The 21,808-nt window shown below is 39.6% G+C and overlaps 1 protein-coding gene across 1 annotated transcript in view; it reads right to left on the reverse strand.

Moving 5' to 3' along the window:
* LOC108248019 (SPRY domain-containing protein 3-like) overlaps positions 1 to 21,808 on the reverse strand; it is a 124,765-nt gene that overhangs the window by 17,273 nt on the left and 85,684 nt on the right. Inside the window, exon 4 of the mRNA XM_037976822.1 lies at positions 3,235 to 3,384. Coding sequence (XP_037832750.1) covers positions 3,235 to 3,384 — 150 coding nt within the window. The remainder of the gene's footprint in view (positions 1 to 3,234; positions 3,385 to 21,808) is intronic.

The following is a 21,808-nucleotide window of genomic DNA, read 5'->3' on the forward strand; positions in this document are numbered from 1 at the left end:
GTTCAGGTTAGACGCTGAGGCGGAGAATCTAACCCAGTAGGTTCGATGCTCCAGCGAAGGTCTGATCACCGCCTGCTGCTTAAATCCTGGCTGGTCTCATCAGTGGTATGAGGAACACCTGTGGAACAATGATTAGTGGCGCCGCCCAGGGGGCGGAACCAAAACCCAGATCCTCACAACTATGGGTGGTGAAAAATGATACGTGAGCAATGCTGAGATACTATGAGACTTCCAAATCCAAACTGACAAACAAGTGATAGCTAACCAATCCAACATTGTGGTGGCCGACAAGCTTTTCAGAAGAAGGTAGTGATGAAAAGTGTAGCAAACCCAAGTGACTGTAACATCAGGAAGAGGAAACACAAGAAGCTTGATAACCATAAAGGGCTGGAAGAGGAAATAGAGAAGCTGTGGAGAGTCAAGGCCTCAGTGGTGCCAATGGTTACTGAAGCACCACAACTAGAAGAGTGGTTTCAACAGATTCCAGGAAGAACCTTTAGAGATCTCTGTCCACATAAGTGAATGCGTTCATGAGTGCATTCTCGGGGATAAAGAGTAGATGGATAATTTAGCTCAGTATCAGTGCAAAGTTCAAAAGCCAGCATCCGTGATTGCATAGGGGTTCATTCATGCACCTGATATGACATCTGTGAAGACAACATGTACACAGGTTCTGGAGAAATGCATGTCAGGGATTTTTTTAACTTCACTTTTAAAACTATTGTCACAGCTCCATCTGTTCCTGCCACACCTCCTGCCACAGTCATTCTGCCAAGCCTTGCCTTGTCAACTATACTGTCTCTTCAGTTCTCAGCACCTAAGGAGATCTATTAACAGAAATTTGTGCATCAAAGTTATGTTAAAGTTGTACAAAAACAGCTGTTATTTCAATATCCATGGCAATACATTTCAAATCAATGAAAGGTATTTATTTTTGCAAATGTTTCACCCTACCACCTTGGAAGCCATTCATTTTTTAATGTATAATTGATCCCAAATGTGTTATTTCTGCCATTTTATTAGTTATTGCAAATACAGCTGCTAAATCTGATCTAACTCTGAAGATAGAATGTCATAAAACAGTTAGTCCACTCTAACATAATTTGAAATAATACACCTGTTAAGCTGCAGCAATAAAAAGGGAAGTTCTGTCAGAGAACAAACACAGTGGTAGTATCCACAGCACAATGGGGAAAAGGCCTAGAAAATCTGATAATTTTATCAGTACTGGATCCATTTCCACAATGAGGCAAAGTAAACAAGTCTGAAAAAGTATGAGAAGATGCGGGCAGCAAGGAAAATCATGTGGAGATACTTATCTTCTATCCATCACAATGATGTCTATAAATAAAACTTAAGCCAGGTGTTACCACAGATGTGAGAGTATATTATGTGTGTGTGCTAGAGAAACACTAAACAGGGACGGTAAAGCAGTGGGTTTCTGTTTGTGCGTGCCAAACTTATAGGGGATGGGCAGGGACTGCATAAGGAATTAATGCAGGTCTGTTTGTTTAACCCCATGGCATCAGGCTAAAACCTTTAGGACCCACACAATAACAGCAATTGTCTGATATTAGCTGACAATCTGATATTATCAAGATCTGTCTATGTATATTTGTGCCGGCATATCCATCAGTTTTTACAGATGCATAAGGTGATGATGGATATGTTAGTAAGTAGGGGTAAAAAAAGCAAAAACACAAAACAAAAAACACAAGATTTGCAGATATGAGTGATTTCTTGAGAACACCTAATATATTGTGAGTTTTGCCGCAAACACCACCCAGCTCTTTGGGCCACAAGATTATAATGTATTATAATAAATAATATGTAATGCAATAAATAATGTACAGCTTTAATGGTTCTATGGACAAATAGCCCCATCTCTGCAAGGGAGGTTTTTTTTTTTTGAATTGAGAGAGCTCCTCGGATGAGAAGCAAAACATCTTCAGCAACAGATTAGAAGTCCAGTTGTTTTTGCTTTTTCCATCTTTTTTGGATTTACCATGTCCTGGATGACTGAGAATCTACACCAGCCACTAAACATGTTAATGAATAGTTCATGACTTTTATTTTTTAAAAAGACATTTTTGGAATAAAAAAGCCAATCCAGTACAGTTAAGAAGCCGAAGCCACAGAAGTTGTCTACCTCAAGCCTCAAGAAGCAAGCTTTTAGTCTACACACACAGGCCAGTGTATCACAATTAAGGCAATGCTGGGTAAAGTCAAACAAGTTACTCTAAAGATTTTCTCTTTATTTTATTCCATCCATCTTTCCCTAAACTATGACCCTTTTCCCAGTTCCTCTTAAAGAAAAACATCTCCACAGCATGTTGCTGCCACCACCATGCTTTACTGTAGAGTGAGTGGTAGAAAGATTTGCCTAAGACATGGTGTTGTCCTTGATCTTTGGTCTCATCTGACCACATAACCTTCTTCCATGTGTTTGGGGAAGAAATTCCACAGCAAAAGGTTTGAGCTGCCAAGCTGCAGCCAAGAAATCTAAAGGATTAAAAGTTTTTGTAAAGAGGAGTGGGCCAAAATCCCTCGTGAGATGTGTGTAAACATATTGACCAACTAAAAGAAATATCTTACTGCTGTGCTTGCCATCAAAGGTTTCTACACCAAGTCATACTTTGCTTGGGGATTAAATACCCATTTCCCTTTGTGACATGAAAATCAATTTGAACTTTTATGTGTTGTATTTTTATTCTGGACTTTTAGTTGATATTTTGTCTCTTTCCATTAAAACAGATCAACCAAAAAATTACAGACTGTTCATTTCTTTGTAGGAGGGGGAAACTTACAAAATCTGCAGGAGATCAAAAAATGATTTCCCTTATTGTATTTTCTATATATAACTCTTTGCTTTTTTGTCCGAAAAAGAGTCGAAATAATAAAACACCTGTGTGATCCTACCTAAACCTTTTTTATAGAATTTATTGTAATTCCGTTTTTTTTTTTTTTGTCTTTTTACTATGTATGTGAAAAAACCTTGCTGATATACAAACATTCATACATAACAGAAATTAGAATTCAAGATAGTAGAATCCAAGACACAGGCAGTAGGAAACTCACTTCTGTATTTCGTTTTTCCTAAATATATTAAGCTCTACTGCATTATATTCTATTTGGCTATATGAAAAGACAAGATTAGCGGCTAAATGCCAAACACAAAACTCAAATAAGGTGGTCCTAAGATGGGTACAGGCTGTGCAAGTTTTGTGGGCTTACCTTTTTTGCCAGGCCCAGTGCAATGTAACACTTCTCACCAGCATCAACTATCTCCATTTCATAGTAATGGCAGTGGGTTGTGAGTGGCTTGCGGGCCTGGGCCAAACCAACATCCATGATGCTCTTTCCTTTGCCAACATACTCCAGAAGCTGAGAGGAGATAAAGTGAGAGAGAATTAGGGATGAGGCTTTATCTGACAAGAAAAGGACAACAAACTAATTCACAAATTAATTAATGCAGAATGACACAACATTGTTAAATGTTTTGTTTTCCCCTCAACAACTGTAGTGATTTAAATTTTTAAAAAAGAAAATGACAATTGAATGAAAACAATACATAGCTATTGCCTGATGTTTCGTCAGAAAAAAAGATAGAAAATTATGTTGACCATTTTTAAGTTCTAATGTTACACATATGAAAAGAATGCAAATATCATTTGTTCTTTCTAAGACTTTGTACTTGTTAAAAACAACACAATATCTAACTACCATGTCACTATTTAACAAAATCAGTCATACTGTGGAAAAAGTATGCTGGTGTAGATTCTCAGTCATCCAGGCCATGGTAAATTCAAAAAAGGTTAAAAAACAAAACTGGACTTCTATTCTGTAGTTGAAGACGTTTCGCTTCTCATCCGAGGAGCTTTCTCAATTCAGAAATAGAGAGTGTGGAGTTGAGTTTTTAAAGCTTTTGAATTTACTGTGGAAAAAGCTACATGTAACTACTTTCATCCTAGATTCATCGAAATTAGAATTGATAGATGTTGCTAGATGCTGCTAATTAAATACACTCAATTAACTGATCATCGGCAATTGTAAGTGCCAAGTCAAACCAGCAAATCTGATTGCCCATGTCAGGATTCAGACTATTTTCTAATGGAGCAGTTCGGCGACAGACAGACACATGAGACCAAACGTAACGGTAAGTGACTTTATTTACAGTGTGGATAAATGTGCGAGCGAGAGCAGAAGCCGGGACCTGAAAACAGAGGACGTAGTGAGTGAGAGAGTTCTTCAGGTAAGGAGCAGGAAGTATGGCGAAGGTAATCTTTCCAGTGAGTGTTCTTACGAGGAGAAGTGTGATCCACAGCACGGAGGAGAGCGGATGAGGTGAGTAGTTTCCAGAGGAGGTTTGATGGTGATTCCGGACGGTTTGCAGGTAAGTTCCTTCTTTCCAGTTGGCAGCGGTTACGTAGGCAGACAGGCACTGGTGAACAGGTGAGTACTTATCTTAGCGGCGAGTTACGGATGCAGACCAGACTGGTTCCAGAGTGGACAGGTAATCCTGGGGCAGATACAAGGCAAAAAACAAAAACGTAGTTCACAACAAGGATTTTCAAATCTTAAGTTTTTACGAAGGCTTTGCACTTTTTACCACTTGGCAAGCAATGCTCCAGCGCTGGTCTGGTTCCCACCACAGCCTTAAGTACACCTGGTCTCCTGATGAGCCTGATCCGCTGCAGGTGTGGAAGGAGTGGCGACGAGTTGTCAATCACCTGCCTAAGACAGCCCACCAGGAAGTACTCACACACACCAAAACTCCAAATCACCACAGCCCATCCATCTGGAGTGTGCCTTACACAGAACCAAGCACTCCTATTCCTTTCACAGTTCAATCTCAGTAGGTAATTCCACAAGTAATCCTGCTCACCTGTGTTTCATATGGTTTTCCCTTCAGACAAGAACTTCAGCTAAATACTTCTACGAAAGACATCACTGGTAGGACATGGACAGTATTACTTAAATTTTACATGATTCATGTTTAGTTCAGTAAAACTATGGTAGATTTAATGACTGTTTGTTTGGTGACGTATGTATCTCAACTGTTTGCATTTTAAACATAAACTCACCGGCCACTTTATTAGGTACACCTTGCTAGTACCAGGTTGGACCCCTGTTGCCTTCAGAACTGCCTTAATCCTTCATGGCATAGATTTAACAAGGTACTGGAAACATTCCTCAGAGAGTCTGGTCCATATTGACATGATAGCATCACACAGTTGCTACAGATTTGTCGGCTGCACATCCATGATGCGAATCACCCGTTCCACCACATCCCAAAGGTGCTCTATTGGATTGAGATCTGGTGACTGTAGAACCCATTCGAGTACAGTGAACTCATTGTCATGTTCAAGAAATCAGTTTGAGATGATTCACGCTTTATGACATGGCGCGTTAGTGTACCCATCAGAAGATGGGTACACTGTGGTCATAAAGGGATGGACATGGTCAGCAACAATACTCAGGTAGGCTGTGGTGTTGACACGATGCTCAATTGGTACTAATAGGCCCAATGTGTGCCAGGAAAATATCCCCCACACCATTGCACCACCAGCACCAGCCTGAACCATTGATACAAGGCAGGATGGATCCACGCTTTCATGTTGTCGCCAAATTCTGACCCTACCATCCGAATGTTGCAGCAGAAATCGAGACTCATCAGACCAGGCAACGTTTTTCCAATCTTCTATTGTCCAATTTTGGTGAGCCTGTGCAAATTGTAGCCTCAGTTTCCTCTTCTTAGCTGACAGGAGTGGCACCCAGTTTGATCTTCTGCTGCTGTAGCCCATCCTCCTCAAGGTTGGATGGGTTGTGCGGTCAGAGATACTGCTCTGCATACCTCGATTGTAACGAGTGGTTATTTGAGTTACTGTTGCCGTTCTTTCAGCTCGCACCAGTCTGGTCATTCTCCTCTGACCCTTAGCATCAACAAGGCATTTGCACCCACAAAACTGCCGCTCACTGGATATTTTCTCTTTTTCGGACCATTCTCTGTAAACCCCAGACATGATTGTGGGAGAAAATCCCAGTAGATCAGCAGTTTCTGAAATACTCAGACCAGCCCGTCTGGCACCAACAACCATGCCACATTCAGAGTCACTTACATCACCTTTCTTCCCCATTCTGATGCTCGGTTTGAACTGCAGCAGATCATCATGGCCATGTCTAAATGCCTAAATGCATTGAGTTGCTCCCATGTGATTGACTGATTCAACATTTGCGTTAATGAGCAGTTGGACAGGTGTACCTAATAAAGTGTATTAGCATGCATTATTTGCAATATGCCATGTCTACTGATTTCATTTACTATTGAGTTAAAAACAAATTATCAGCAACATGATTTAAGAAACTGCTTAAAATGCTCAAAGTTAAAATTAATTCATTCTCATTCATGATACCTAATGTACACTTTGTTTGTAGGTTGTCAACCTACTCATGTTGGACTACTGCTCCTGAAATTCATCTTATCAGAACAAAAGATGAATAATGAAAAGGAAACTGAGTTGAGTTGTCCAAGTGTCCTTTAGAATGAAACAAGCCTTTTCAAGTTAGGGCAAGAGCTGAAGGAACTTTAGAAAGTAGAAGTTGACAGAAAGCATTTCTATAAGAGCAGATGGTTGCTCTGTAGCATTCAAATGTTCCTTCCCACCAATCTGGGAAAGGTAATACGGACATTTTCAAACTATTTGGAGTTTAACATTTTGCAGAAAGAAAGATCGTTCACAAAGGAAAACATTAAGGACAGCTGCCATTCTTCCCAGAAGAGGATATTTTGGCAAGTTCACAATAATGTTTTTTTGCCAGACGAGGCCAGGGTGGAGATGTTTGGCCATAATTCCAAACATCATGACTGGTTTAAGTGTACTACAGCATATCATCACAAACCTCTCCAACCAACCATCAAGCACAGTGGTGGAGAGGACATGAACACCCTGTAATCACTGAGTCAACCTTTAACTCCTGAGTATATCCAAGTACTTTAGAGTTTAATTTAAAGCTGTTTGTCTGACACTTGAAGCTTGACCCTAATTGTGTCAGGCAACAAGAGACAGGAGAAAATCTACAACAGAATGGCTGAAAAAAGAAACCAAAAAAATTAGGGAAAAAAAATTGCTTAAGATTTCAACTGTCTGAGGGTGCCGGGTGGATGGAAAACAATTAATCATGCTTGAATGAGATCCTCTGTCTCCTCTGAATTGTTTTAGTTTAGATGCAAAGGTCACAAGCATCTGCAAGGGTGTTCTAAATGAGTTGGCACTATAATAAATTAAATTTTCCAAACCCAGTAATATCCTCACAGAACCGCCCACAGTCTCTACTCCACAGGTTTAAGACTGCAAGACATTAAAACAACTATAAGTCTGTTTCTTCCCAGTGTGTTTTGATCTTAAGCATCTAAACCGGTGTAGACAGTTGAATACAGGTGAGTAGGTGGGCAGCTGAGCTGCTACAAAGCCTTTAGGCTAGGTAGTGTTTCCATTTAACGTGATTATATGTGCAAGTGTGTGCCCATTAATGATTAAACCCCAAATGAAATGATTTAATGACAGACAAGGTGGGGGTGGACAAAATCGCCTATGTATTAAATCTTTGTGTTTCTGAGGGTGTAACACCACCTGGGTGTGCTTGTTTCACTAACCAGACACTTCATGGACACACCTGATGGAAAATATTAAACATGTGGCCAAAATAGCCCTCAAAACTAGCCTCTCAATTAAGCTACTATAATTTTCCATTTTTTTGGATCCATGTTTGTTTGGTGATCCTAAACATAATTCAGAAATAAAACTTAAGCAAACAAAACAGTTACCATCAGTAGATGGAGGTAATGACAGATTTACAAAGTAAAAGAAAACTGTGACTCTATATTTCCAAAAACATTGAGCCATAATTACAAATCCAAGTAATGTGTTATAACTTAAGCAAAAAAAAAAAAAAAAAAAATTCTGTAATTAAGAAAAATAACTTTTGAACTATACATCAGAGCGTACAATCCTAATTCTGGGAAAGTCGTATAAAATAGAAATAAAAACAGAAGGCAAAAAAATGCAAATTTCAAATAGTTTTTTTCAAAATGGTATATGGTAAACATAGCAAATGTTTAAATGAACAAATTGTACTATTTTTTATTTTATGGTAGCAACACATCTAAACTAAGAGGACAGGGTGAACAAAAGGCGGTTAAAGTAAAAGGTACGAAAAACAAATAGCTGAAAGAGCATTTGGCAACTAATTCAATTAATTGGTAAAAGGTTAGTAAGAGGACTGGGTATAAACAGAGCATTTTAGAGAAGCTGAATGTCTCCAAAGTGAAAATGGGGAAAGGTTCACCAGTGTGCAAAACAAATGTGTCTAAAAATAGTGGAACAATTTCAAAATAATGTTTCTCAACAGAAAATTGGGAAGACTTTGAATATCCCATCATCTCCAGTTCATAATATCATCAAAAGATGTGTAGTAGAAGAGTTTGGATGCTGAACTGGCCTGTCTGCAGTCCAGACCTCTCACCAAGTGAAAACATTTGAGGCATTATAAACAAAAAATCCAGGAAAGACTTAGGGCTGTTGAACAGCTAGAATCTTATATTAGACAAGATTGGGACAACATTCCCGCTAAAACCTACAACAGCTGCTCTCCTCAGTTCTTAGATGTTTACAGACTGTTGTTAAAAGAAGAGGGGATGCTTCACAGTAGTAAAATTGGCCCTGTTCCAACTTTTTTGAGATGTGTTGCTGACAAAATTCAAAATTGCCTTATTTTTTCTGGAAATTGTACAATTTTTTTGTTTAAACATTTGATACATGTTCCACTAAAAATGTTTATGAGATTTGCAAATCAATTTTATATATATTTTACACAACATCCTATACTACTGTCTTTTTAACTCTTACACATAAACAGATTAACTACTTGTTATCTATGTAGCTATGCATTTTTGTATTACACAAAAGAAATTGAAACCAAAACTTTTTCAACCATATTTCTTTACAGCTTCTGAGTAAAGCCCTGCTGATTGGTTGTTCATATGGATAACAGGTTTTAACAGACTCTGCCTTCTTGTACAAGACTGTCCTTTTATGTGCACTCTTCTATTCCTTACCCTACTATACTTTCATGCCTAGACAACACTTTTCTTTAGGCAGAGGAGGAAAGAGTTTTAGTGCGATTTGAACTCAGTCATACCTTCTTTTGCTTCTTGCTGCTGATTAATAAAAGGAAGAGAGAAATGAGAGTAGAAAAAGACAGCCTTGAGCAAAGCATGCCTCACTGATATAGCTAACAATCTCTCTGCCTCTCTTTTTATTGCTGTCTCACTCTTGTAACTCTGAGTGGTGAGAATCATGACCATGCTGTGCAAGGCCTTGCTTTGTTGAGCCGCTGCCTAGGAAACAGATGTAACCCTCAAAGAGTGGTTATGCCAGGTTCCTATCACAACTAAATGGAAAGCTTAGAGAAATCTCAATTGAGTCATCTTCACTACAGGGAGCATACTTAACCCCTTACCACTCGCCCTCAGAAAGCTCAAGAAGCCTGGAAAAGACATACCCAAATTAAATTAGATGCTATTCTTCAGCCTTTTGTGGTTCAAACTAAAGATTAGGCTCCATGTGAAGTTAACACTTTGATGTTTTTGCCTGAGCAGTCAAAATGATTGTAACTTTAACCAATTAGTAGTTATTGAAGTGAAAACACAGATTTCAAGCATTTTTTTCTCTCCTAGATTTTTCTCTTTTTTTATCAACTTACTGTACATGGAGGAAGGGTGCTGAGACCGGAAAAACCAAATGAGGTTGTAGAATTAAATTTTATTGTCGTGGAGTTCAAATTTTAGAAAATTAGCACAAAAGAATCACTGTAATTTAGATGTTTTTCTGAGGGAAAGTCCAGGTCCCCTCCAAACTGTGCCAAATGGACATGTAACTTCAGAAAGCTCTAACTTCTACATGCTTCAACATACAGGCGTCAGTGAGGGCTCAAATGAAAGGTGACGCTGAGACGAATCCTGTTCTGCAAATGAAGTCACTCTCAATATGAATATACAGTTGATGATGATTATACAGTAAATAAACACAATAAAATACTTATTTTTTCTGAAGTACATAATAAAAAATGTCCCAAAACAAGTTCAACTTGTCAAAACATGTATTTACTGAAAAAATATGAAAAAGTAAATACATTGCAACAAACTACTCACAGACTACTGCCACACATAAACTATTTACAAACCATTTCACTGTTTCTACTTCAAATTCAGTGTCCAGTTACATATTTTTAGGGTGCCCCCTTTAGTTACACAAAGCTCTGGAGCTTCGCTGACGTCACGGCTGCCACCTGCTCTGAATGCTCATTCAGCTCTTCCCGTTCCGGCTCGGAGTCACTTGCAGGCCTCGAACGACAAAAAAAACAAAAAAACAATTTGTTATTTATTAGTTATAAATACATTCACACACACACACAAAAATGGCGGTGCTTCGTCATGACTACGGTGTCCGCCCTGGCCAAAATGTCCGACCGTCGACCCCCCCTAACGCCTCTCAGCCAGGCTGGCGGGAAGTTGCCCCCCCCCCCCACACACACACACCTCACATTAACACCTCTTCTCCATCCCCCACATGAATACGCAGGAAAAACAAAGAAAAGACGGCGGTTTGCGAGTCCTCACGTAATACTGTAGTAACTACTTTGAAATGTACAAATTTGTCTTTTGCATGGACAAAAAAGCGTCTCAGAAAACTACTGCGTCGCATATGACACTAACTCGAGACAGGAGACACGGGACATGATACACGGACACGGAAAGCTAACACACACACACCGATAAAAAAATTTTTTTTTAAAGCGCGGTGTCTAAACAGTGAGTGGCAGATAAATAATGAGTAGTTTGAGAGAAAGGTTCACACTTACTCGCTCAGGACATCTTCGTCGTCCAAAGACATATCGCTCCCTTTTTGATGTCCTCATCTGAAAAGTCACTGTCCCTCCTCGTAACCAGCTCCATAACTTCTTCTGCACTGTACTTGACTTTCTTCGGACATTTCGCCATGTTTTCGTTCAAAAAATCCACAAAACTAAGTCTTCTTTGTATTTACGCACAGGACGCACAGCAGGTCTGTATCACCTTACTCCTAGACGCGCTCTGATTTGGGAGTGAAAGTAAGTTCCAACCCCCCCAGCCAAAAAATCATGTGACCGCAATTTCATTGGCTACCTGCCTGTGGTGTCTGAACCTGCTTGGGAGCTCATTGGCCGGAGCTATAGGCTTGCAAATGAGGGGAGGAGACTTTCATGACTTTACGCATGGGAAATTAGAGGGGCTCTAGGGGGGGCAGAGAGCAACCCAGTTGGTCAGACGAAACGTCAATAAAAAGTGGCGCCAAAACACCGCTATTTTGAAATTTAAGTTTATAAAAACAATAAATGTAGCAAAAACTATACAGATTTGAATAGAAAAGGCAGTAAAACGGCCCGTGGGCGGGCCGCAGCGTAGTATGGGGTTAAATGGCCTACAACCATAATGGGTTTTTTTTCAGATTTCCTTTTATTTTGTCTCATATTTTTATTGGAATAATTACATGTTTTATGACTTACCTATATTTTTGCACCTAAAACAGGTCTATATGAACAAAAACACAGGAAGGTTATTTCTCCCCACCTCCAAATGCAAAAGGTGGTCGACAATGTTTTTGCCCATGTCTGTGTGTGCATGTGTTTGTCTGTTACTAAAATATCCCATGAACCCCTGCACAAATGTTGACAAAACTCTCAAAGTAATCACTGGAAGTACATCTAAAAGTGATATACCTTTGGAATCAACCCAATTTAAGATGGCCAACTGACCTTAAAAAATGTCTAAAAGGCTATAACTGCCAATTTTAGAGATTTTAGAGATACTGACCTAAACATTGCTGTGGTAAAAGCTGAGATTGAGCCCCAATACATATTTAAAGCCCTAACAGACTGTACAAAATCTTAGTTTAAAATTTCCCCCCAAATTATTTGGAGTCCACTATGTTTGTTTGAACCACTGGGTGGATTTTAATGAAACGTTCAGGAAATAATTATTGGATGTCAGTCTGTTTCACAAATATCATGCTAAAATATGTGATTGTAGCTGGAAGTCATTCTCAAAACATACCCCAAATACAACTTATTGCCAAACTTAATTTTTCATCATATGATGCTTTTAGTCTAAAACTCTGGCAGGAAGGGCAGTGAGCAATTTGCATTTCCCTAAGGAATACTTGGCCTTTATGTAGAGATAGACTAATTAATCAGCCGACTTTTTTTAAATCCACTGATATTGTCCACTTTTAAAAATTGGCAATCTGCCATAGTGTGATTAAAACTCATTTGGTCTTTACTAGGTCATACCATGTTTGGAAAAATCTAAATACAGCTTATAAACACAAACACTGTACACCAGTTGTGAAGCACAGTGGTGGAGGGGTGATGGTTTGGGCTTGTTTAGCAACCACAGGACTTGGGCACCTTACAGTTACTGAGGCAACCATGAACTCTTCTGTAGACCAAAGGTGATTCTAGAGACAAGTGTGAAATGTTAGACCAAACTCTGTCATGAAGCAGGACAATTTGCACAGTGGCAAATCTACAACAGAATGGTTAAAAAAAATAAATAAATAAAATTTGCAATAGTCCAGTCAAAGTTCAGACTTCTGCTTGCTTTGAATATTGTTACGGATCTCAAAGAGCCTTGCATGAATGAATGCTTCCACATTTTAATTCACCAATATAAGCAAGATAGTAAATAACAATGTGACACAACCAGAAAATAGACAATTCTCTTTAATTATTCATGGTAAAGATGAATGAATAATGAATGAATAAATTTAATTGCATAAATAACTTTAAAAGTGAATCAGGGTGAATTATGAATTTGAAGGCAGCAACACATCTTAAAAGATGGGGCAGGGCCATCGTTCACAATGGGAAGCATCTCCTCCTCTCCTATTATCAGTCTTTCAACATCTAGGAACTGAGGAGAGCAGCTGCTGGAGGTTTTAGAGAGAATGTTGTCCCACTCTTGTCTGATGATTCTAGTTGTTTAACTGTCCTTCCATGAAAAATACGTCATCTGGGTGGGAGGATATGCAGGGTTTCTCCCAGTGTATTATAAGCCTGGCGGCCCGCAGGCTTTCCCTCTCCCGCCGCCAGGCTAAGCTCCGCTTGTTTATTGTAATATATGTCATTTTTTATACACATTTTTTTACACCGGCCCCCCCACCGCGAGGTCACTGTGTGAGGGTGCGGGCGCCAACAGTGACGCAATCGCGCTGTCCCCGTCCCTGCTCGATGGCTCAGCACGGGTCATGCACCTCCCAATTTTGCTAACTTTGTGCGGACTGCGCACGCGCCGCGCTCCATTCAAAATGGATGATTTTGCTGCTCTAGCGGAGCTGGTTCGCCTGTATCAGCATTTATATGATCCTTCTATGAGAGATCACAAAAATAATTAAATGTTTCAAAACTCACGGAAGGAGATTACTGCTGCAGCCAATAATAAGGAGTGTTCATCAACCACAATGGTTAGTTGAGCTGAAATTCAGCAGGTGGCTTTACAAGGTAGGCATGTTTTGTACTTAGCGAAAATATTAATATGACGCGTGCTAATTTAATTTAGCAACAGTAAAATGATGCTATTAAATTCAGCATTAGATATGCTTTGTTTCCAACATGCAGCCTGTGCCACAAAAAGAACAGTACAGTACAGCATCTCTCTGTTTTTCAGAGTTCTCTGTTGTTGTTGGAAAGGCAGTGAGTTGTTGTACTGAGAGCCATCTAGTGGCGAAAGTTGGTAGGTGCGTTACTTAGTTTAGAAACTGCTCAGCACTTTAGTCCGACACGGAGCCGGCCACTTTAAGCCGATGCAGTTTAAGTTGTGTGCATAGCTGACAAAACGTAAGTTTAACCTAATAATAGCTGCGTAATTAGCGGAGTTATAAGTGCTTGAGTTAGTCGTACTGTGCAGGTATAAATGTTGGAGATAGATGTCTGAAGTAGTTTTATGAATACAGACCGCCTGCATTTCTGATTCTGTTTATTTCTTTCTTTTATAGACCACACACACACACATACACGAAGACAGTCACATAATTAGACCTCTGTACGTTAAGGCTGTTACATGTCATCGGTTAAGAATTAAAGAGCCTGAAAGAACTAATAGCATCCTGTCTGTGCTCCTTACCAGCACCCCAAGGAGGATATCAGCATCAGAACCCAAAGTCATTGCTATCGAACAGTTGTTATTTATTGGCTTTGACGTGAGACGTGTGTCGGTTCTTTGTTACTTTTTCTTTTATGTTAATTTAATTTATTTGTAAATGTGACTTAAATTAGGATTCAAATTGGGCGCAAACAATTTTTGTTTAGAAATCTATTTCAAAAGTGCCTTTTTGTAAAACTGTAGTTGTGTAAATATTTGACACAAATATCTTACAATATCACATAATAAATATATAATATATTTTAAATTTTCCTGTCAACTTTAATCTTTTTTTTTACTAAATCACGGCCGGACGGCGATCGGCCGGCAAATGGCCACCTACCACCGGGCTTGGCCTCTTTTCTGGGGGAAACCCTGATATGTTCTTTATATTTTTTGCTGCATTAATGGTGCCTCTCCAGTTGAGTGAGTTCTCCATGACATGGGCTCTAGTGGGACCCCCATACCATCAGAGAGGCAGGCTTTTGAACTGTGGTCTGATAAAGGCCCGACGGTCCCTCTCCTCTTTAGAACAGAGGAAGTAGCGTCTGGTTTAAAAAAAAAAGACGTTAAATTTCGATTTGTCTAAACACAGAACAATTTTTCACTTTGCCTCAGTCCATTTCAAAAGGAGCTTTGGTCTTTTCTTGCCCTAGTCTCAACTTTTTTGAGAAAGAATTTAGCATGATTTAAGTGGCATTTATGATATTTCAAGTTCATACTGTTGGATTGATCTTTATCTACTGGGAAAGGAAGTTCAAATACGCACTTTGCATGTTAAATCTAAATGGCACCAATAACTTTAGACTAGACAAAGCCACTGGAGTTTTCAAACAAATATTAACTGATAAAGAACAAAATTATTTTGCGGTGAAAACACCCTCGCTACCAGCAGCACCATAAAAAATGTGACAGAAAACAGGTCTACTGATAAAACTGGGTTCATAAATCTGATCATATGCTAGAGGTAACATTAGAGCACAATGTAATGATAAAAGACAAGAAAAACAGTAAAAATGAGCTAACAAAAGTTGAATATGTAAAAATCAATTTGAAATATCTTATCAAACAGAAAGAACCAAGGACCCACATTATTACTCTTCATTGGCATCTCATCCCTGACACTTGAAACTTTTAATACACTCCACCAATGCCCGTATAACTGTAGAGGAGACATTACTCAAATGATCCTCCAGCCTCAGCACATATTGCCTCCAGGGCTTTATTTTTAACAAATGTGTCAGAGAATAAAATTTTACAATACGTGAAAAAAATAAAGACAGGAGCAGAAGCATATGAGCAGGTTAGATGATGAAACTTTCTTCTTCTGACATTTTTCACAGGCAGTATTGTTTTTGCCTGTTTCTGTCTGTAGTGTTAGCAAAGTATTGGTAATGCATCCATTTAATGTGCCTAGATACTGACCAAAAAATATTATTTTTATAAGTTAGAGATATAACTCAAAGTAGAAAATGGATCAAGCATATAATGTATCAGCCAACTTTAAAGCTCTATAATGTCAAAAAAGTGAAAACCACACCCACAACTAAACATAAATATAAAACAGTACAAAACATTAAACAAGACACTACAAAATACATACGCACACAAATTTGTTTGTACCTTTGTGTTAAAAAAATAAAAATCCATCATGGTTACTAAACTAAATTGAAACTTACAAAACTAATAAACAGGAAAAAAATACTACAAATCAATTAAAATTCAATCATTGCTTTAGAATTGTGATTTAACAAAATTATTTCAAAAACAAATAAAAGAAACTGGCCAAGACAAAAAGGACAGTACTCTAAACTTAATATTTTGTTGCACAACCTTTTGAGTCAATCAAAGCAGTCAAGTGATTTCTGTAACTCTCTCTGAGCCTTCTGCACCTGTCCACAGGTGTTTTGGTCCACTCCTCAAGAACAAACAGCTCCATCTGTCACAGATTTGAAGGGTTCCTTCTCTAGACTGCAGGTTTCAGCTCCTTCCACAGATGTTCAACAGGATTTAGATCAGGGCTCAGAAGGCCACATCAGAATGGTCCAACATTTTGTTCTAACCCATTCTTGGTGTTTTTAGCTGTGTGTTTTGGGTCATTGGATCTGTGACTGAGACCAAGCTTTCTGACACTGAGCAGCACATTTAGCTCCAGAATGTCTTGATTGTCTTGAGATTTCATTGGACCCTGAACAGATTCAGGACACCCTGTGTCAGATGCAGCAAAGCATCCCCAGAACAAAACCAAGCCTCCTCCATGTTTCACTGTAGGTACGGGATTATTTTCTTTCTGTTTCATTTTTGGGTCTGCGAACAGAGCTGATGGAACTTGTGAGCAATTGTGACCAAGTTACCATTCAAATACAGGGAAAGGTGGAGGATAACGGCTCATGAAGTTTTGGAAAAATACAATCGAAGAGCTTGCTTTAAAGATCTTGTTTTATTTATTGAACGTCAGGTTAAGATCATCTCTGATCCTCTTTTTGGGGATATTCAGGACAGGACAAGTAGTGGTCCTATATTAAAGAGTGTTAATAAGATCAAGTCTCAGTCTAAGTTCAGTAGAGTCACAGGTAGCAGCTTTGCCACTGCTGTTACTATTGACACAACCAAGGGTTCAAATTTAACTTCATATAAGCAGAAGTTGATGGACAAAACTAAAAATACATGTGTTTGTTGTGCCCAGTCTCATGGACTAGAGGAGTGTCTAAAGCTGAAGAGGATGAAACATTGTGATAAAATCACCTTTTTGAAGGAGAAGAGGATGTGTTTTGGCTGTCTGTGTACTGGACACATGAGCAAAGTTTGCGATAAGCGTTTAATTTGCAAAGAGTGTGGTCAGAGTCATCCTACTGTGCTTCATATCCCTGAAAGGTCAAGGGCCAGCAAAGAAAGTGAACACTGTAAAGAAACGGAACATGTCACACCACCTTCTTCAGAGACATGTGGTCACACAGGGGCCGGACGAGAGGACAGCATTTTGTCCATCCTGCCAATCCAAGTTAAATCCATTAAGGGAGATAAAATAATACAAACCTATGCATTTTTGGATCCTGGCAGTACAGCAACATTCTGTTCAGAGCATCTTATGCAAAGGTTAAATATAGTTTGAAGAAAAACAAATGTCCTTTTGCGCACCATGGGGCAAGAAAGAGTTGTTTCCATACATGTATTGAATGGTTTGGAAGTGGCTGGGCTTAACAGTAATCAATTTTACAGTCTTCCAGAAGTTCTCACACAAGGCAAAATGCCTGTTACCTCCAGCAATATTGTCGCACAAAAAGAACTGTCAAAATGGCCGTACCTTTCCAATGTTCAAATTCCCTGCATAGATGCCAATGTTAACATGTTAATTGGTACCAACACACCTAAGGTATTGGAACCCTGGGAAGTTGTCAACAGCCAAGAGAATGGCCCATATGCAGTAAAAACTGTACTTGGTTGGGTAGTTAATGGCCCCCTTCAGGATGGAGAGAGCAACAGATGTAAAACTGGATTTACTGTGGCTGTTGTCAACAGAATCTCTCTGTGTGACCTGGAAGAGATGTTAAAAACCCAATACAATCATGACTTCAATGAAAGGAGTACAGAAGAAAAGGGGATGTCAAGAGAAGACATCCAATTTTTAAAGATTATGGACAAATCAGCATTTCTTCAGGATGGTCATTATAATTTAAAAATGCTCTTCAGAAAGGAACAGCCCACTCTTCCTAATAACATTTCCATGGTCAAGAAAAGGCTGCTTGGATTAAAGAGGAAGTTTGGAAAGGATGAATTGTTTCACACAGAATATACCAGCTTTTTCAATGATGTCATAAGTACAGGCTTCGCAGAGAAAGTGCCTCACCATCAACTGGAGGGAGAAAATGGAAAGATCTGGTATATTCCCCATCATGGTGTACGTCATCCCAGAAAAGGTTCTTTGAGGGTTGTGCTTGACTGTTCAGCTACATTTAAAGGAGTCTCACTTAACAGCCAGCTTCTTCAAGGCCCAAACCTGACGAGTTCACTATTGGGAGTCCTTGTCAGATTCAGACAGGAGCCAGTAGCCTTCATGGGAGACATTAGGTCTATGTCTTATCAGGTGAAGGTGGCTGAAGAGGATAGAGATTATCTTCGTTTTTTGTGGTGGCCTGATGGTAAAATGGGCCAAGAGCCAGTGGAGTATAGAATGACAGCACATTTGTTTGGTGCTGTCTCATCTCCAAGTTGTGCCAGTTATGCTCTTCGAAAGACAGCAGAAGACAATCATGCTCACTTTTCATCAGATGTAGTGAAAACAGTTGGACAAAATTTTTATGTTGATGATTGCTTGAAGAGCTTGCCCTCAGAAGAGGAAGCAGTTGTAATGATTAAAAGCTCTCAGTGACCTCTGCTTGAAGGGAGGCTTCACTTTGACAAAATGGACTTGCAACAGCCGGACAGTTCTGCAAACTGTTGAGGAGGAGCACAGAGCTAAAGACTGGAAGGAACTGGATTTAGACAGAGATGAGCTTCCAGTACAGAGAACCCTTGGATTACAGTGGTGTGTGGAGTCAGACACATTTAAATTCAAAATGACAATAAAAGAGCAAACACACACTAGAAGAGGCTTGTTGTCTGTAATCTCTTCAGTCTATGATCCTTTGGGGTTTCTTTCACCAGTGACACTGTCAGCAAAGGTTATACTGCAAGAGCTCTGTCGAAGACGTTGTGGCTGAGGCGACTGCATACCTGCAGACATTAGTCATCATTGGACAGGGTGGCTGGTGGGTCTAAAGGATTTGGCTTCTTTTAAAGTTGCAAGATGCATTAAGCCCAAACATTTTGGACAGCCTATTAAGGCGCAGATGCACAATTTTTCTAATGCCAGTGAGGATGGATTTGGCACTGTCACCTATCTCAGAATTGAAAATGACAAAGGCAAAGTACATGTTTTCTTTTTTCTGGGAAAGGCAAGGGTAACTCCCCTGAAACAGATAACTATTCCTCGTCTGGAACTCACAGCTGCTGTTCTAGCAGTTTGAGTAGATCAAATGCTGAGATCGGAACTGGAGCTGCAATTAGATCAGTCAATTTTTTGGACAGACAGCACTTCAGTGCTCAAGTACATAAAAAACGAAGACAAGCGATTTCGCACATTTGTAGCAAATCGGGTGTCAACCATCAGGGATGCAACTCATGTATCACAGTGGAGGTATATTAATACCAAAGACAATCCTGCAGATTGTGCCTCTAGAGGTATGAAGGTAAGAGAATTGTTGGATGGAGGAAGTTGGATTGAGGGCCCAAAGTTTCTCCTTGACCCAGAAAGGGATTGGCCTTCAGATGATTCAGAAGCCACAATTACTGCTGAAGATGTTGAGATCAAAAGAGAGGTCACAGTAAACATCATCACTCAGGACTGTCCTAATGCTACAGATCAGCTCCTTTTATATTTCTCAGATTGGAGCAAACTGAAGGTGGCAGTTGCGTGGTTTATTAAATGGAAAAAGGTTCTTCTGCAGATGAAACAAAGGAGAAAAGATTTGCATGCTCTGAAGGCAGGTGTAGAAAAATTACATGAGTTTGAGAAGGTCAAAATGTCAATAAGTTGAACTTTGTCAGTTAAGGATCTCTTGGATGCTGAAATTTCCATTATTCGCTACAGTCTGCAGCAAAGGTTCAAAGAAGAGATTGCTGCCCTATCAGTTGGAAAATCTGTACCAAGAGCCAGCTCTATTTATAAACTAGACCCATGTTTGGAGGATGGACTTTTGAGAGTTGGAGGCCGCTTAAGTAAGGCAGCTTTACCAGAAGAGACAAAGCATCCACTCATCCTGTCAAAAGAACAACACATCTCCACACTCATTTTAAGACACAAGTTGGTCACAGTGGTAGAAACCATACGCTGTCAAGACTGCAAAAGAGATTTTGGATAACGAATGCCACGTCAGCTGTGAGAAAAATTATATCACAATGCAACTTCTGCAGACGACACAAAGGAAAGTTGGGTGAGCAAAAAATGGCGGACCTGCCAAAGGAAAGATTCCTTCCTGATCTTCCTCCCTTTACACATGTGGGAGTGGATTATTTTGGTCCTTTAGAGGTAAAAAGAGGACGAAGCTTCTGCAAGCGTTATGGTGTTATCTTTACCTGTTTGGCAAGCAGAGCTGTTCATTTGGAAGTGGCCTCATCTTTGGACACTGATGCATGTATTAATGCTTTGCGAAGATTTATCAGTCAAAGAGGTCAAGTAGCTTCAATCCGCTCAGATAATGGCACAAATTTTGTGGGAGCGAAGAAAGAACTGAAGGAAGCACTTGAATCTTTAAACCATAATCAGATACAGAAAGCATTTTTGCAAGATGGCATCAAGTGGAACTTTAATCCACCTGCAGCATCACACTTTGGTGGAGTCTGGGAACATGTTATTCAGATGGTCAGAAAGGTTCTTACCTCTGTGGTACATCTTCAAACTCTGGATGATGATGGACTGCAAACAGTTTTGTGCGAGGTTGAGGCCATGCTAAATGATCGACCCCTCACTAAGCTCTCAAATGATCCCACTGATCTGGAACCGCTCACTCCTAACCACATTCTCCTGATGAAAGGGAAACCAGTTCTATCACCTGGACTGTTTAATAAGGACGATGTGTACGTTAAGAGGAGGTGGCGACAAGTTCAATATCTTGCAGATTTATTCTGGAAAAGATGGATACGAGAGTACCTCCCATTGCTTCAAGAGCGACAAAAATGGAACCAAAGGAGGAGAAATTTTGTCTCTGGAGACATAGTTATTGTGATGGATCCTGTAGCTCCAAGAGGGTCTTGGCTTCTGGGCAGAGTGTTGAAAACCTTTCCAGACAAGAAAGGTTTGATACGTTCTGTCAGTCTTCAGACAAAAGCAAACATCCTAGAAAGACCTGTCTCTAAGCTATGCCTGTTAACAGAAGCTGAAAATGGTTAAATGTTCTTTGCGGTGAAATGTATAAATATGTGTATTTGCTTTTTGTTTTTTTTTTTGTTTTTGGCTCTGTATTTTAAAGTTAATTGTAATGTCAGCTGTCATTTACAATTAGGGGCCGGTGTATTAGAGCCATATGTTTGGGCTTTGTGTTTATATTTATTTTGGTGTAATACCTAAAGGTCACGGTGGGTTGCATCATGTGGGGTTAAATGGAGCCACAGGTAACCTGTCAGCAGGTGTGCTGATTGCGGCGGAAACACACAGTTTTTTGACTGTCGTCGTTGTCGTAGTTCTTGTCTGATTATTGCGTTGCGTCAGTTTGTGAGCTGTTTTTTTTAGATTGATTTAACTTAACAGTTAAACTAGTAAGTGTGCAGCTTAAAAGGATCGCATCTTGTCTGAGAGCGCACAATCAATAAATGCTCTATAGTAGCGTTTCTCAACAGGGGCGGTACCGCCCCCTGGGGGGCGTTGAGAGGATGACAGGGGGCGCTGGCAGCAATATTTTCAAAAAGGGGGCGTTGATATTCTTTTGGGGGGCGTTTGCTTGAAGGTAAAGTTTACACCAAAGATTCACAACAATATCAGTTTAAACTTTGAACTACTTGCAAAAATATTGTGGCCTAAAACATTAAAACCGTTAC

Source organism: Kryptolebias marmoratus, linkage group LG8 (assembly GCF_001649575.2).
Source record: "Kryptolebias marmoratus isolate JLee-2015 linkage group LG8, ASM164957v2, whole genome shotgun sequence".
Classification (NCBI taxonomy): domain Eukaryota; kingdom Metazoa; phylum Chordata; class Actinopteri; order Cyprinodontiformes; family Rivulidae; genus Kryptolebias; species Kryptolebias marmoratus.